Consider the following 14,849-nt stretch of genomic DNA (forward strand, 5'->3'; position numbering starts at 1 on the left):
TCATTAACGTGAATGGTGCTATAATTGATGTTCTTTTACGTTCATCATTGTGCCTTTGTCTCGTACATAATGTTTGAGGGTTCAGGAATGCTGCTCCCCTTAAATCCGATCACCTTGTCCCCAGCCCCATGCCACCCACTGCTTTGCTGATCTACCTTCAATCAGATTGGCGCATTCTAGAGGTTGGTATGGGAGGGGGGGCCCCCAGGTAATGTCCATCGGTCGTCCTCTCTCCAGGCTCTGAAAAGCGGTCACTGCTCAGATTTGAAGTGGATCACATCTCCAACTATACAGCCCTCCTGCTGAGCAGGGATGGCAGGACTCTATACGTGGGTGCTCGAGAGGCCCTATTTGCACTCAACAGCAGCGTCAGCTTCCTGCCAGGCGGGGGGTACCAGGAGGTGAGATGATGCCCGGGGCTGGCTAGCCTGGGTGGAGGGTGCCAGTGGGGAAGATGGAACTTCTGGGTCTGAGGATGATGCAAACAGGAGAGGGGAAAGGAAAAGAGGGGCATATCCTTTGTTCCCACTTGCACACTTACCTTCCCCTTTGTAATTCCCCAGCTGCTGTGGAGCGCAGATGCAGAGAGGAAACAGCAGTGCAGCTTCAAGGGCAAGGACCCACAGGTGAGCTAGCACCTGGAGGTGACCTGGGCTGAAGGAGGGACGGAGGGTGGTAGATCTGGGCCCGGGATGGAGGCAGGAGGTGGGAGCAGATGCAGCGAGCTGTGGTAGAAAGGGCATAGGCTTCTGAGATGGCCAGACCTGGGTTTGAGTCTCAGCCCTACATTTACTATGTCTGTGACATTGGACAAGTAAGTAGATTTGCCTCTCTGAGCCTTGGTAAAATGAGGATAATGATGCCTGTCTCACTGGACTTACCATGAGGATTCAATGAGCTAATAGGTATAAGGCACCTGGCACATAATAAGTGCCAAATAAACATCAGCTTCCAGCATGAGCAGTGATTGGGTGGGGGTGGAAGTCTGTCCTTCTGAGGGTGGTGCCTAATGTAGCAGGTCTGACATAATCCTGGCTTGGTTTTGGCCAGACCACTGGGTGGGAGCCAGTCCAGCCTGGGTTCTCTGGGAGGACTCCCCACCATTCCCAGAGGCCTTCCTGGTCCTGAGTGCAGCAGATGGCAGTTAAGGTGAAGGCAGAAGAGCACCGGACTTGGGGTCAAGACGCAGGTTCAAGTCCAGACCAACCCCGATTTCTTTTATTCAGCAGAAATGTATTAAGCACTTGCTCTGTGCCCAGGTGCTTTTAGACACTGGTTATTATATCATTGTGAAAAAGAAGGTCAGGTTTAAAAGGTGGTCAGGTTACACTTCATTTAAAAAGTGACATTTGAGCCGAGATTACTTGGCTCAGATGAGGTGAGGGAGTTGACATGGGGGAGGAACAGGACTGTAGATTTCACTCTGAGTGAGGTATGTGGGGAACCACTGGCTGGCTGAGCAGGGCAGTGACATGGTCTGGCGTGCGTTTGCAAAAGGTCACTCTGGCCGCGGTGGTGGAGAGCGGCCTCGTTGGGGCGAGGACAGAGGGAGAGAGACCAGTGAGGGGCAAGAGGCGATGGTGCCCGGACCAGGGTTGGACCAATAAAGGGAGTGAGGAATGGTCGGATCCCGGAAGTATTTTGAAGATGGGGCCACCAGGATTTCTTGATGGAAGAACCGGGGTGGCGGGTATCAGAGAGTCAAAGCTGGCCATGAGGCTCGGGGCCTGAGGAGCTGAGAAGGCGGAGTAGCCGTCAGTGCAAGGGGGCAGGTCCCGGAGGAGAGAGTTTTGTGGGGAGGAGGAGAGAGTTTTGTGGGGAACAATCAGAAGCTCAGTAGACACACTGTTAGAGCTGTTAGACACGCTCGCGGAGGTAATCCGCAAATCTGGGGCCCAGGATTCAGGGCTGCGTGTTTCCTCCTGCTCTGGGCGTAGCTGCCTCACCAGGTGGGGCCGAGACAGCTCAAAAGGGAGGGATTCTGTGCCTTCACCCCAAACTGAAGAGAAGTTTTCCAATCACGGAACTACGTGAGGCCCAAGGTCCCCTCCTGCGCACACGCTCCGTGGTCCTCCATCTGCTTTGCCCCACGAGGCTCCTGGAGTCTCGTTTACTCCAGGATTTGAGTACTGGGGAGCAGAGGCCTCACCCCCAGGGCTGGCCTTGCGTCCCATGGGGAGGGCTCGGCGGTGCCCCCTGGTGGCTTGCTTGGGCCTGACATCCTCCTCCCTCCTCCAGCGGGACTGTCAAAACTACATCAAGATCCTCCTGCCACTCAACAGCAGCCACCTGTTCACCTGTGGCACCGCGGCCTTCAGCCCCGTGTGCACCTACGTTGTGAGTTCCCCTCCTCACCCCGGGCTCGCCTGCGGCTGGCCTGGGAACTGCCTGTCTTTGTGCCCCAGGGAGCTGGTCCCTAGCACTGACCCCTGCTAAAGGGCAGGGCCCAGGGGGAGGCTTCTTGACAGCAGTGGGCCCCGAGAGCCCTGAGGCCCCAGCCCCAGCCCTGATGGCCAGGTTGCCCTGCAGGGGGCGGCAGGGGGTGGGATTCCCCAGGCACAAAAATGCTGGCTGACCCACAGTCACGCCCTCTTGCTTCCTCCAGTTCTTTCCCCTGCTCTCACTCAGTTCCCGCCAGGCCACCTTGTCCACCCTCCTCAACACACGCATACCATTACGTTTCTGCCCTATGCACACCTTCATAAAGGGTGGCATTTTGAGGCTTTGGAGCAACCAGCTTTAGAGTCAGACATACCTGAGTTTGAATCATGTCGCTGCCCTTTCCTGGCTCACATTGCCTTTCTAAGCCTCCTCTCCTCTCTGTTACGTGGGGCAACAGTGCCCACCGCGTCAGGTCCTGGTGAGATGGTGCTGGGACTGTGCCCCGGGTGCCGGGATGAGAAGGACGGCCCGTCAGACCCCTCCCTTCCCTCCAGCACACCTCCCTGTTCTCCCGCCGAGCCCGCTCACTCCCTGGCGTTCCCCTGAGCTCTCCCATCTACTCCCCTGCAGAACATGGAGAACTTTACTCTGGCACAGGATGTGGTGGGGAACATCGTCCTGGAAGATGGCAAGGGCCGTTGTCCCTTTGATCCCAATTTCAAGTCCACGGCCCTGGTGGTGGGTGAGTGTTGGGGGTCAGGGGGGCAGGATGGGCTCATTGAGGCTCCATGTGAGGGCGGGCAGGGGAGCAGGGTGGGCCCCAGGTCTGAGCTGGTGGGTCCATGCCACACCAATTCCCAGCGGGTGCGGCGACCCTGGGCTGCCCTCGGGTTGGCTTTTCTTAGTTCCTACTCCCTCCTCTGTCCTCCTCAAACAAGAAGGGCAGCACTCGTGTCACTCCGGGCCTTGGGCGGGAAGGGGCTGTGCTGAGGGCTCATTCCCATGGGCATGTCCTCTTGGCAGATGGCGAGCTGTACACTGGAACAGTCAGCAGCTTCCAGGGGAATGACCCAGCCATCTCACGGAGCCAAAGCCTCCGCCCCACCAAGACTGAGAGCTCCCTCAACTGGCTACAAGGTGAAGTCCTCTCGCCCCACCCAGTGGGCTGTCACGGGGCCTCAGTGGGGGGGCCCTGTCCACCCAGCAGGGCCTGAGAACAGAGTCTCGCCTGTCTGGGATTCCTGGGCTGACTCTATGCTCCCCACTGGCCCCCACAGACCCAGCGTTTGTGGCCTCAGCCTACATTCCCGAGAGCCTGGGCAGCCTGCAAGGGGACGATGACAAGATCTACTTCTTCTTCAGCGAGACTGGTCAGGAGTTTGAGTTCTTTGAGAACACCATCGTGTCCCGCATTGCCCGTGTCTGCAAGGTGAGCGGGCCGGGCCATCCCAGAGACCCCGAAGGCTCCTCGGGTATAGAACCAGAAGGCCCCGCACCTGTGGCCTTCTCCTGTCCTCCAGGAGGAACGACTTGGCTACTGGCTTTTCTCTCTCTCCTTTTCAGTTAAAATGTCTGTTTTTCCTTATTTATTTTTAAAAACATGAAAATGTAGAAAAGTACACACGAAAATCACTTACAAGATAAGAGGCACCGTGGTATCGTGATTAAGAGCATAGACTCTAGAGCCAGGCTGCCTGGGTTCAAACCCTGCAGGTCGTGTGATCTTGGGCAGTTTCCTTACTGAGAAATCAGTTCATTTCCTTCTCTGTTCAGTGGAAATCATAACAAAACTCCCTCAGGGTTGTTAACGATCTGTGTAGGGCTTTTAGAGATGTGGTGAGCAACCACTTGTTGTTGACTATTGGTGTTATAATCCCACCATCCTACCACAAGAAGTTAGAGTGTTCCTTGCTAATTTTTTTTTTGGCACGTGTGTAAATACACACATATTTATATTATTTAAAACCATGTACAAACAAGAGTTATACTGTAATGTAATTCTTTAGCTCCCCTTTTTGCTCAGTGGTGAATCGTGACATCTTTCCACATTTGTAGATAGACTCCCCTTCGTCCTTTTCCCTGGTGTCCCACAGTAAGGAAAGCGCTGTCATTTACTTAGCTAGCCTCCCGGTGAGGGGACCTGACGGCTGCCACCTCAAGTCTTCTTGATGTGAAATGGACTCAGGCCTGGCTTTGGGTCTGTCTGGTTCTTCCTGGCGTCTGTCTCAGCCACCGCTGGGGAGGGGGCAGCGAGGAGCACCAAGTGTCCCACCCCTGCTCGTGCCTAAGCCCTGGCCCTCTCTCTCTCTCCCAGGGTGATGAGGGGGGCGAGCGGGTCCTGCAGCAGCGCTGGACGTCCTTCCTGAAGGCCCAGCTGCTGTGCTTGCGGCCTGACGATGGCTTCCCGTTCAACGTACTGCAAGACGTCTTCACGCTGAGCCCCAGCCCCCAGGAATGGCGTGACACCCTCTTCTACGGGGTCTTCACATCCCAGTGGTAGGGCCCCCAGGACCTAGCTGGGAACGGGGTTGGGGGGATGAGTTGGGGCCGGGATTGGGCCCCGCTGGCCTCATCGTGAGCCCCAGGGCTGCTGGGCTAATCTGGCCACTTCCTTGGTAGGCACAGGGGGACCACAGAAGGCTCTGCCATCTGTGTCTTCACCATGCGGGACGTGCAGAGGGCCTTCAATGGCCTCTACAAGGAGGTGAACCGCGAGACGCAGCAGTGGTACACCGTGACCCACCCGGTGCCTTCGCCCCGGCCCGGCGCGGTGAGTGCTGCCCCTGTGCTGGGAGGATGGGTCCCCAACTGTGCTGGGATCACTTGCTTTCTCCGAGTTTGTTTTCTCACCTTGAAAGTGGGGACGAAGCCCAGGCCTGCTTGTCTTTCTGAGTTAGATGTGACCATGAATGTCGGGGTGGCTTCAAACCTGCTTTAGGCCGCGCAGGGGTGTCCCCCATCAGGACACTGACTGCATGTGCCTCTCCCCAACTCTGCCATGAGCTCCTTATTCATTTATTGAGTGACAGGCCATGGGGAAATAGTCCTTTCTTCTTTCCTTCCAGCCTCATGGGCTCCCCACAAAGCAGACCTTGAGACAAGGATGTGAGTGCCAGCAGTTTTTAGGGGAGGTGATCCCAGGAAGAAGCAGGAGGGGACAGGATTGTGGGAAGAGGGGGCGGAGCTAAGAAAGTGTGTGTCACTGAGCTGCTACTGCTGTGGGCACCTGGAGCTCGTTCCCTGGGGCCCTGGGAGGCTGCGTGGAGCACATCTCAGCATTGTCCCACTGGGGTGTTTGTCACCAACTCCTGTGCAGTTGAGGGTCACTCCAGGGTATTAATTCCTGGGGCTTTTACAGAGAATGACCTGGGGCAGAGAGAATCAGGAAGCGCCCCTGGCAATATGGGAAACTAACTGCAGGCACCCTCATGCCCCTATACTAGGAAGCCTTGGTCAGCCAGGGCGTCCTGAGAGAGCACTGCCAAAAGGATGCTACAGGAGCAGGAAGTGTGGTCATGCTTCTTGAGGCTTGCGGAAGGGGGTGGGGGAAGGGTGGACAGGAAGGAGAGATGGTTGGTGGGCAGAGAGGGGGAGACCCTGGCAGCTGGGGCCCTTGGGTGCCCCACACCCTGGGCTTTGCCCTTAGGCCTGTAGATCAGTGCACTGGCTTCGCAGAACTGGAGTGCTGTGCTGTGGCTTCCAAGGGCGGGGCAGGTACCCCCGCTGTTCACTGGGGAGATAGGGCCGGCAGTCCCAGTGGGATTTGCGGGACCCACATCCTGCTTGCTGCCCTGAGTGCCACTCGCCTCAAGCCACCGCCTTCTCCTTCAGTGCATCACCAACAGCGCCCGGGAAAGGAAGATCAGCTCGTCCCTGCAGCTCCCCGACCGTGTGCTGAACTTCCTCAAGGACCACTTCCTGATGGATGGGCAGGTCCGCAGCCGCCTGTTACTCCTGCAGCCCCAGGCCCGCTACCAGCGTGTGGCTGTCCACCGCGTCCCTGGCCTGCAGCGCACCTACGACGTCCTCTTCCTAGGCACTAGTGAGTGCCCACGGCAGGGCAGGCTCAGAGTCAATGGGGCTAGCTTTTGGGACATGGGCCTCAGGCTCTGCGCAGGGCCTGAGTGCTGTCCATGTTGCAGGTGACGGCTGGCTGCACAAGGCGGTGAGCGTGGGCTCCGGGATGCATATCATCGAGGAGCTCCAGATCTTCTCATCAGGACAGCCCGTGCAGAACCTGCTCCTGGATGCCGACAGGGTGAGCAGAGGAGGAGTCCGGGCAGCGTGCTTGGGGTGCCCGACCCCTGCCCCAGCCAGATGGAGAGATCCAGGCTTCTGGCATAAGCTCTCAGAATGTGGGGGCCCGGGAGCATGAGAGGAGGCCCCCTGTGGGTGGCTTTTGTGTGCACTCGAGCCGGGTGCAGCTCTGGGTGGTGGCCCTGGCTGCCTGTGCCTGCTTCTCATCCCCCGTGCCTGTGCAGGGACTGCTGTATGGTGCCTCACACTCGGGTGTGGTCCAGGTGCCCGTGGCCAACTGCAGCCTGTACCAGAGCTGCGGGGACTGCCTCCTGGCCCGGGACCCCTACTGCGCTTGGAGCGGCTCCAGCTGCAAGCACGTCAGCCTTTACCAGCCTGCGATGGCCTCCAGGTGAGAGCTCCTGAAGGCCCCACCCACTTGTCCAACCCTATGCACTAGGCCTCCGAGTGCCTTCCCTAGGCCCTCTGTGGAGTCACCACACAGCCTCATTTGTGTCCACTGTCTGGGAATAATTATTAATCAGCTCCCCTTCTGACTCTCATCAAGTGTTGTAGTTCAAATGATAAATTATGTTTGCCTTACCCATCTGTAAAGCAGAGACAAGATTTGGTAAAGTATGAAATATCAAGAGCTATGAAAAGCTTTGCAGGAGAATGTCGATTGGCACGTGAATGTAGTTAAGGAACAAAAAAATAAGGGCTACATAACAGTCCGTTAACAAACCCATTAAGGGAATTCCCTAGCGGTCCAGTAGTTAGGACTCTGCGCTTCCACTGCGGTGGTCACAGGTTCGATCCCTGATTGGGGAACTCAGGTCCTGCAAGTGGTGTGGCCAAAAACCAACCAACCCATTAAAAACTGTTTTCAAAATCACTTATTTAGATTTAAAATTTTCATATAGAAAAAAAGAGATAAATAAAATTAAAACTACCCTAATCCTACCACCTAGAGAGACTTACACTGAGATTTTAATATATATCCCCCCAGATTTTTCCACATATGTGTAAAATAAACAAAAATACACATATTTTAAGTAAATATGGGATCTGTCCTATTTGTAGTGTACATACTTCACTCAAGGGGATACCTGGTTCCAGTTTTAATATTTCAAAACACCATGTATGCGTATACATATGTACACCTGAAGGCACACTCAAAAAAATGCTGCCTGCCATTCTCGCTGGATGGTTGATTGTGACTTTCATAATGTATTTAGCCTTTGTGCTTGTTTTTTTCCGGTTTTCTAAAAACAAATCAATGCATGTACATTGCTTTAAAAGAAACAGGTATATACATACAGATACAGCTGTCCTTCCAGACTTTTTCTAAGAGCTCAACTCACTGCTTTTGTAATTCAGGGAAGTATTACAGTACCTCTTTTTTTTTTTTTTTTTTTTTAATATTTATTTACTTGGCTGCACCGGGTCTCAGTTGCAGTACACAGGATCTTTCGTTGCAGCACAGGGGCTTTTCTCTAGTTGTGGCACGCAGGCTCTAGAGTGCGTGGGCTTAGTTGCCGTGCGGCTATGGAATCTTAGTTCCCCGACAGGGATCGAACTCACATCCCCTGTGTTGGAAGGTGGATTCTTTACCACTGGTCCACCAGGGAAGTCCCTACAGTAACTTTTAACTGAAGTAAATGCTGTGTAGACAGAGGAGATGCCGGCACAAACCCTGCGGGGTGGGGAATCCACCCAGGGAAGCTGCCTGCCTTTCACCCCCACTTTGGGCCTGGTGGTCCCTGAGCCCTTCCCCAGGCCCACATCTGCAGGGCTGCGTGAGGGCATGTGCTGCACGGAGGGCGAGCAGATGCGGTCTTGTGGGGGTTCCTGGCCCATCCCAGACTCTTCTTTGGTCCTTAGGCCATGGATCCAGGACATCGAGGGAGCCAATGCCAGGGAACTCTGCAACACTTCCTCGTCCAAGGCCCGGACTTTTGTACCAAGAGGTAAGGTGCCCCGTCAGGGTGGAGGAGATGTGGGGGGTCTAGTGTGCCTAGAAGGCTCCTGCAGCCACTGCTGTGTGTTAATGCCTTTGCTCACTTCCTCACCCCTTTGGCCCTGCAAGCAGGACCCTGGCAAGTGAGACCCCCAGTCCCTGAAGTCCCCAGAGTTGCTGTTACAGCAGGAGGACCATAGCGCAGAGGGAGGTGGGTGAGCCTGGGGCTACCGTGGACATCAGTCCCCCTTTACCCGGGACTGTGCCTCCTTTGCCTGCAGGTGAGAAGCATTGTGAGCCAGTCCAGTTCCAGCCCCACACAGTGAACACCTTGGCCTGCCCTCTCCTCTCGAACTTGGCAACCCGGCTCTGGCTGCACAACGGGGTCCCCATTAATGCCTCGGCCTCCTGCCGCGTGCTGTCCACCGGGGACCTGCTGCTGGTGGGCAGGCAGCAGGAGCTGGGGGAGTTCCAGTGCTGGTCGCTGGAGGAGGGCTTCCGGCAGCTGGAGGCCAGCTACTGCCCAAAGGTGGTGGAGGACGCAGTGGCAGACCGAGCAGACCAGAGTGGCAGCGTGCCCGTCATCATCAGCACGTCTCGGGTGAGTGCGCCGGCCGGGGGCAGGGCCACCTGGGGTGCAGACAAGTCCTACTGGACCGAGTTCCTAGTGATGTGCGCGCTGTTCGTGTTCGCCATGGTGCTCTTCATTTTATTCTTCCTCTACCGGCACCGGGGCGGCATGAAAGTCTTCCTGAAGCAGGGGGAGTGTGCCAGCGTACACCCCAAGACGCGCCCAGTGGTACTGCCACCTGAGACCCGGCCGCTCAATGGCGTGGGCCCCCCTAATACCCCACTCGACCACCGAGGCTACCAGGCTCTGTCGGACAGCTCCCCAGGGCCCCGGGTCTTCACAGAGTCAGAGAAGAGGCCGCTCAGTATCCAGGACAGCTTCGTGGAGGTGTCCCCGGTGTGTCCCCGGCCCCGGGTCCGCCTGGGCTCTGAAATCCGGGACTCTGTGGTATGAGAGCAAACTTCTAGAGGCAGCCTCCCTCTAGGGGGCAGGAGTGCTCAGAGAGGGTCGGCTGGACCCCTGCTCCTCGTGGAACACAGCCACAGCCGCGGTGCCCAGCCCTCGGGAGCGATGGAGCCAGCTTGCCTGGTGTCAAGCGACAAGGCCCCTCCACCCCAGATGGCCACAGCCCCACAGGGCCTGGCTGAAGATCGGGGCCTGCCCGGGTGCTCCTTATGAAACTGAGCCCTTTGTTTCAAAACAGTTGAAAATGTGAAACAAGAGAAAACAGTGAGAGAATACAGAATGCCATGCACACGGCCGGCCCAGTCTCCGGACTGGGAGGGCTCATCCAAAGTGGTTGTTGGAGACAGAGTTGGACATCCCACACCAACTGGCCTCGCCTCTTCCACCTTCTGCCTTATCCTACTGCCACAGGCTGCCCCTTCTCACGGCAGAGCCAGGGGCCAGCTCGGGCTCCAGTGGGTCCAGCCTCGCCAGCTGGCCAAGTTGTTGCAGCCATCATCCTGTCACCTCAGGGACCGGAGGGCCACGCTGGCACCACAGCCCTCACGACGCCCTGGGCTCAGACCCACCTCCTGGACCTTTCCGGCCTGTATCAGGCTGCGGCCACATGAGAGAGACAGAGGGTAGCGTGAGCCCAGGAGAGAGTATATGACAATGTACACCTTCCCTCGGAATTCCAGAAGACTGTTGCCTGCCTTCCTCCATCCCAGCCTGCAAACCTGTGTCCCTTTTCCCCACACCAGCCCTGGCCTCCTCTTCAAAACGAGTCCCCAGTTCACCCCTACACCTTGCAGCTTCCACTCTAAGGGATGTTGATACTGCCCAGCACAGGGGCCCTGAGTTTATGTGGGTTTTGTATTCTTTTTAATAAAATGCACTTTACTTTTTTTTTTTTTTTTTAATAAAATCTAAAGAATTGAAATTGAATCATGCCCCTTCCAAAAAGCAAAGGACTGTTGCTTTTTGAGGCTGGTATAGTTCTTTGAGTTCTGGGAGGTTCTAGGCCTCCTCTTTCAGGTGCTAGTGGGCCAGACCCAGCCCAGCCTGGCCAACCACACCTCCCAGCAGAGCCAGGTTCTTAAAGTGGGGAGTTCAACCAACACACTGATGGGCGGGGGAGGGGATTTGTTCACTTTACTTCAGTCCCTTTACTTTGTATCCCCAGTTCAGTTCAGGGATGGGGCACAGGGGACAAGGTCTTGAGTTTTCTTGTTTTAACTTGAAAAGAATTTTTATCTTTAAAATGATCATACAGTAAAACTAAGTTTTTTCTTTTAGTACACAGTTCTGCAAGTTTTAACACATGTATAAATTCATGTAACCACCACCACAAATCAGGATACAGAAGAGTTCCACCCCTCATGTTACCCTTCATACTCACACCCTCACGAGAGGTGGGAAGCGCGGGGTACAGCCTGACTTCCTGCTGTCCGCTTTAGATCCTTATTCCCAGTGTGACCAAAGGCTCCTAGAAGTCCACTCCTTCCTCATGCCAGTGTTTCTAGTGTCACACAAAGGCCCAAAACTTCTAAACCTTTATTTTTGACTAGTAGAAACACAAACAGCGATGACAATGACAGAAGGGAAGAAGCCTTGACATGGAGGACCCTCCCCTGTCCCAAGCAAGACTGCGCAGTGCCACCTCCAGGCTGGGCCAGCTTGACCGGCCCTGGCAACACAGGGGTAACCTTGGCCGTGGCTCAGCAGTGGAGTTTCTTCGACAGGGTGCTGGGACACACGCTGTGGCTCCTGTCACAGGACAATCTTAAAGGAGCTGAACAAAAGAAGAATGCACTGGGTTTTCTGCTGGCAGAGGAAGGTAGGGACTAAACCCAAACTTCCCTACCTCTCCCCCAAGACCCTTTGGAATGGGCTGTGTCCCATATCTGTGAGTCTCCTCTAGAAGAAGAGCTACTCTACTACATTCAGAGGAAGCGGGAGGCTTTCTCTAACCCCAGGTACCGCCTCCCATAATAACGTCGCAGACTCGGTGCAACAAATGAGCACCACAGTCATACCTGGCAAAGTCTGGTGAGCGGGAGATGACATGCTGGAATTCAGAAAGATTGATGGTCCCATCCCTGTCAATGTCAGACTCTTCTAGGATCTGGGAAAGGGAAAGCTTCAGGCCAAAGCCCAACCCTTCCCTCCTGCTCCCCGGCCCGGCCCAGCCGAGCCCGGCCCCGTTGCTCACATTGTCGATGAGCTGCTTCATCTCTGAGGCACTGAGCCGTGTGTCCTCCCCCTCTCCCGTGAGGCAGTTCACGAGCTGGCTCAGGTCTTCTCTGTTCAAGGTTCCGTCATCATCAAAATCTAGAAAGCAGACGCAGGAAGCCAGAAAGGACGTGGTCAGGATGAGCTCCAAGCTCCTGACCCCCAGCTCCCAAGCAGTACCCCCACAAAGACCATGTTGGAAGGGGTGGTGTTCCACCCGGCCCCTGGTTCTTACCGAAGATGCGGAAGGCATAGTGGGACTTGATGTCTGGGGTGGCTGTGTCACTGAATACACTGAGGAGGTCCAAGAAGTCCTCAAAGCTCAGGCTGTCTCTGGTTGGGGAAGTGGAGAAGACCCTGCAGATTCGCTCCTTGAAGGGGTTGGCCTAGGCAAGAAAGCCCTCTATGAATGCCACAGGATGCAGCCCAAGTCACACACTCAAACCCCACTGGGAAACTGGAGGGAACAGTTCAGGCTCTCGAGGGGAGAACGATCAGTGCTTTGGGGCCAGCACGGAGCTCAGGAGGACCAATGACCCAGCTGGGGATGGCTTCCCAGGAGTCAGAGCTTAACCCAAAGGCAGGCCTGGGAGCACAGAAGGAAGAGGAAGGCCTCCTAAGCAAAGAGGACAAGATGGGCTGGTTATTTTAAAACACAAAACATTTCACTGAGCACTTACTGTGTTACAGGCACTAGGCCAGGCACTTTGCATAGCAATTTTCACAGCAGCCCTATGGAGAGCAATCAGCCTCTGGAACAGGGTTTCTCAAGCTTTAATAAGGTAATTCAACTCCTCTTAAAGGATAAAACTTGTTTGAACCTCCAAGAATATGTCTGAGAATCCCAGGTTGCACAACACCCTTCTATATAATTCCCTTGGATGATTTTGGTAAAGCCCTAGCCCCCAGGAAATCAGGGCTAAAAAGGGAAAAGACTAGAATGGGGACCAGTGACCACATGATCTCAAAAGGAGTAGCAGAGGGAGGCTGGGGGGCTGGCACCTTGAGCTCTGGAAGGCTGAGGATCTGCTCCAAGGACACTCGTGCCTGCAGTGACTCCTCCACACTCCGGTGCTCCTGGGGAAGAAGCTCACAAAACCGCCTGTGGGCTCTGGCAGAAGGAGGGGAACCTGTTGTTGTCCTTTCCTGAGTGTATTACATCCCCACTCCTTGTCTTGCTACCCATTATAAACCAGGTGAGGAGCTAAGCCCCACACACAGTATGTCTGAGTCTCAGGCATAAGCCAAGAGGAGATGTATCACAAGACAATATAGGCTGGGAGTCCATTCTTGCAATGGGTATTGACTGTGGGCCCACTGTGTCCCAGGCACTGGGCCCTGGTTCTAGACCTCCTGAGGGATAGAGAGGTCTGGGAAGGAGCCAGAAGTTGGCCCTCAAGAACAAATGAAAAGAGCTGAACTGAAATCTCATTCTCATTTCATTTCAGGAATCTCCTGCTGCTCCTCAAAGCAGCTACCCTGAACTATCTCCTCCTTAGGCACCATCTCATTCCCACTGGGATTACTTTTGCCCAGAGAAGCTCAGTAATCTTCTCACTCAAGTGCCCTGGCCACATAAAGCTTGCCCACGGCTAGGAAGGGGGTTCCAGTCCCAGTTCAAATTCTCCTACTCAGTCTTAGGCAAATTATCAAACTGTTTCATTGTCCCCATACCTCCGTCGTGAGGATTAAATTAGGCAATGTAGACAACCTCGTAGCACAGCCTGGCACATGGCAAGTGCTCAATAAGCGTTAACGGTTACTGTATTATTCAGGTAAAGGAGGAGCCAGGCTCCCCAAGTAGGTAAAGCAGCCCAGAACTACAGCAGCCCCTGCCGGACTGGAGCAGGAACTTCGGTTATGCAGAAGCCAGCGGAGCGAGGTCAAAGAACGCCCAACTTTGGCTGGAAGCTGCGAGGTGACTCCACGGTGCACAGCTGCGGCCGCCGGCGACAGCGGGGAGGTCGTGCCGGGAAGAGGGCACAGCCTAGCGCCCAGGGCCCTGCACTCCAGTTCCGGGGCTCGGGCAGGCCCCTGCCGCTCCCTCTGGCGGGGCCTCAGTTTGCCCACCTGTAAGACAGAGCCTCCCCCCGCCCCCCACCCCCGAAGTCGTCCCTAGAAGATCCCGGAGGTGAGGTTCGAGACAGCACTTACAGGAGGATCTCCTGTTTGGTCAGGAACGTCAAGTCCTGGAAGGCAAAACAAGACAGGGGGTCAGCGTGCGGCCCGGGGCCAGAGGCCGCGTCCGCCGCCCTGCCGCCGCTCGGGGACACCCCCACCCGCCCGAACGCAGGGCCGCGCACAAACTCCCTGGGAACTGGCGTCTCACGCACCTGGTACTCGACCAGCAGCTCCTTGGACAGGCGACTGCCCGAGCCCCCCATTGCCGCGCCGCACGTACAGCTCCGCCAACTCTTCCCGGGACGCCGGCAACTTTCTCACTTCCGCCCTCGGGCCGCGTCACCGCCCAGTCCCCGCGGCAACCGCTCCTGGGGCCACCGCCCCCAGGCCCGCCCCCTCCTTTAAAGTTCCCAGGCGCTCCCCGCCGGGTTCAGCCAGCTGGATCCCGGCTCTAGGCAGTTACCGGCGAGCTGGAGGCGGGGCCCGCGGCGGGGCCGGACGCTCCAGGGCGGAGCCCAGGCCGCACGACCCCGCCTCCTGGATGGGCGGGACGGGCCGCGCCGCGTGCCTGCGTGCAGGTTGCGCAGGCGTTAAGGGTGCCACGACCTCTCTATGGCCCCGGCAGGATTTCGGGGGAAGGCGAGCGTGTTCGCCTCACCTGCCTTGCGTGGCGGCGGGGGCGGGGCGGCTTTGTGTGGAGACCGGTAAGGGGCATTAGGGAAGTGTTTAGAGCAAGGGTAACCGAGAAGCGTCGTGACTCGCTGAGTAGCCCGAGGCGGTCGGCTGCCCCTCTGCCCAACGAGGGCTTTTCCACCCAGACGTTACCACCGAGCACCTGCCGTACGTGTTGCAACCCTCATACCACCTCTCCAGAAATAACTATAACCTTTCTGCCTACTG

The 14,849-nt window shown here is 56.1% G+C and overlaps 2 protein-coding genes across 2 annotated transcripts; one reads left to right on the plus strand and one right to left on the minus strand.

Annotated features, from left to right (window-relative positions):
* Positions 1 to 312: 312 nt before the first annotated feature.
* On the plus strand, positions 313 to 9,602 carry SEMA4B (semaphorin 4B). Its single transcript, XM_065871377.1, has 12 exons — positions 313 to 401; positions 564 to 626; positions 2,239 to 2,337; positions 3,013 to 3,124; positions 3,406 to 3,519; positions 3,660 to 3,811; positions 5,002 to 5,152; positions 6,214 to 6,424; positions 6,525 to 6,640; positions 6,864 to 7,030; positions 8,503 to 8,588; positions 8,860 to 9,602. Exons 1-12 carry the CDS (start codon positions 313 to 315, stop codon positions 9,600 to 9,602), a joined length of 2,103 nt encoding a protein of 700 aa, XP_065727449.1.
* A 1,532-nt stretch (positions 9,603 to 11,134) lies between these two features.
* Positions 11,135 to 14,325, minus strand: CIB1 (calcium and integrin binding 1). Its single transcript, XM_065871953.1, has 7 exons — positions 14,162 to 14,325; positions 13,983 to 14,017; positions 12,831 to 12,939; positions 12,064 to 12,214; positions 11,809 to 11,927; positions 11,633 to 11,721; positions 11,135 to 11,388 (listed from the first exon to the last, which is right to left on the minus strand). Exons 1-7 carry the CDS (start codon positions 14,210 to 14,212, stop codon positions 11,367 to 11,369), a joined length of 576 nt encoding a protein of 191 aa, XP_065728025.1. The 5' UTR covers positions 14,213 to 14,325; the 3' UTR covers positions 11,135 to 11,366.
* Between the last annotated feature and the right edge of the window lie 524 nt (positions 14,326 to 14,849).

This window comes from Phocoena phocoena, chromosome 2 (assembly GCF_963924675.1).
Source record: "Phocoena phocoena chromosome 2, mPhoPho1.1, whole genome shotgun sequence".
Classification (NCBI taxonomy): Eukaryota; Metazoa; Chordata; class Mammalia; order Artiodactyla; family Phocoenidae; genus Phocoena; species Phocoena phocoena.

Excerpts from the sequence above, each read along its gene's own strand:
- CIB1 (XM_065871953.1), bottom strand. The coding sequence starts at position 14,212 with ATGGGGGGCTCGGGCAGTCGCCTGTCCAAGGAGCTGCTGGTCGAGTAC. Across the intron at positions 12,215-12,830 it reads TCAGCCTTCCAGAGCTCAAG|GCCAACCCCTTCAAGGAGCG; the intron begins GTGCCAGCCCCC and ends TTTCTTGCCTAG. Across the intron at positions 11,389-11,632 it reads CGCTCACCAGACTTTGCCAG|CTCCTTTAAGATTGTCCTGT; the intron begins GTATGACTGTGG and ends TCTTTTGTTCAG.
- SEMA4B (XM_065871377.1), top strand. The coding sequence starts at position 313 with ATGGCAGGACTCTATACGTGGGTGCTCGAGAGGCCCTATTTGCACTCA. Across the intron at positions 627-2,238 it reads TCAAGGGCAAGGACCCACAG|CGGGACTGTCAAAACTACAT; the intron begins GTGAGCTAGCAC and ends TCCCTCCTCCAG. Across the intron at positions 2,338-3,012 it reads GCCCCGTGTGCACCTACGTT|AACATGGAGAACTTTACTCT; the intron begins GTGAGTTCCCCT and ends ACTCCCCTGCAG.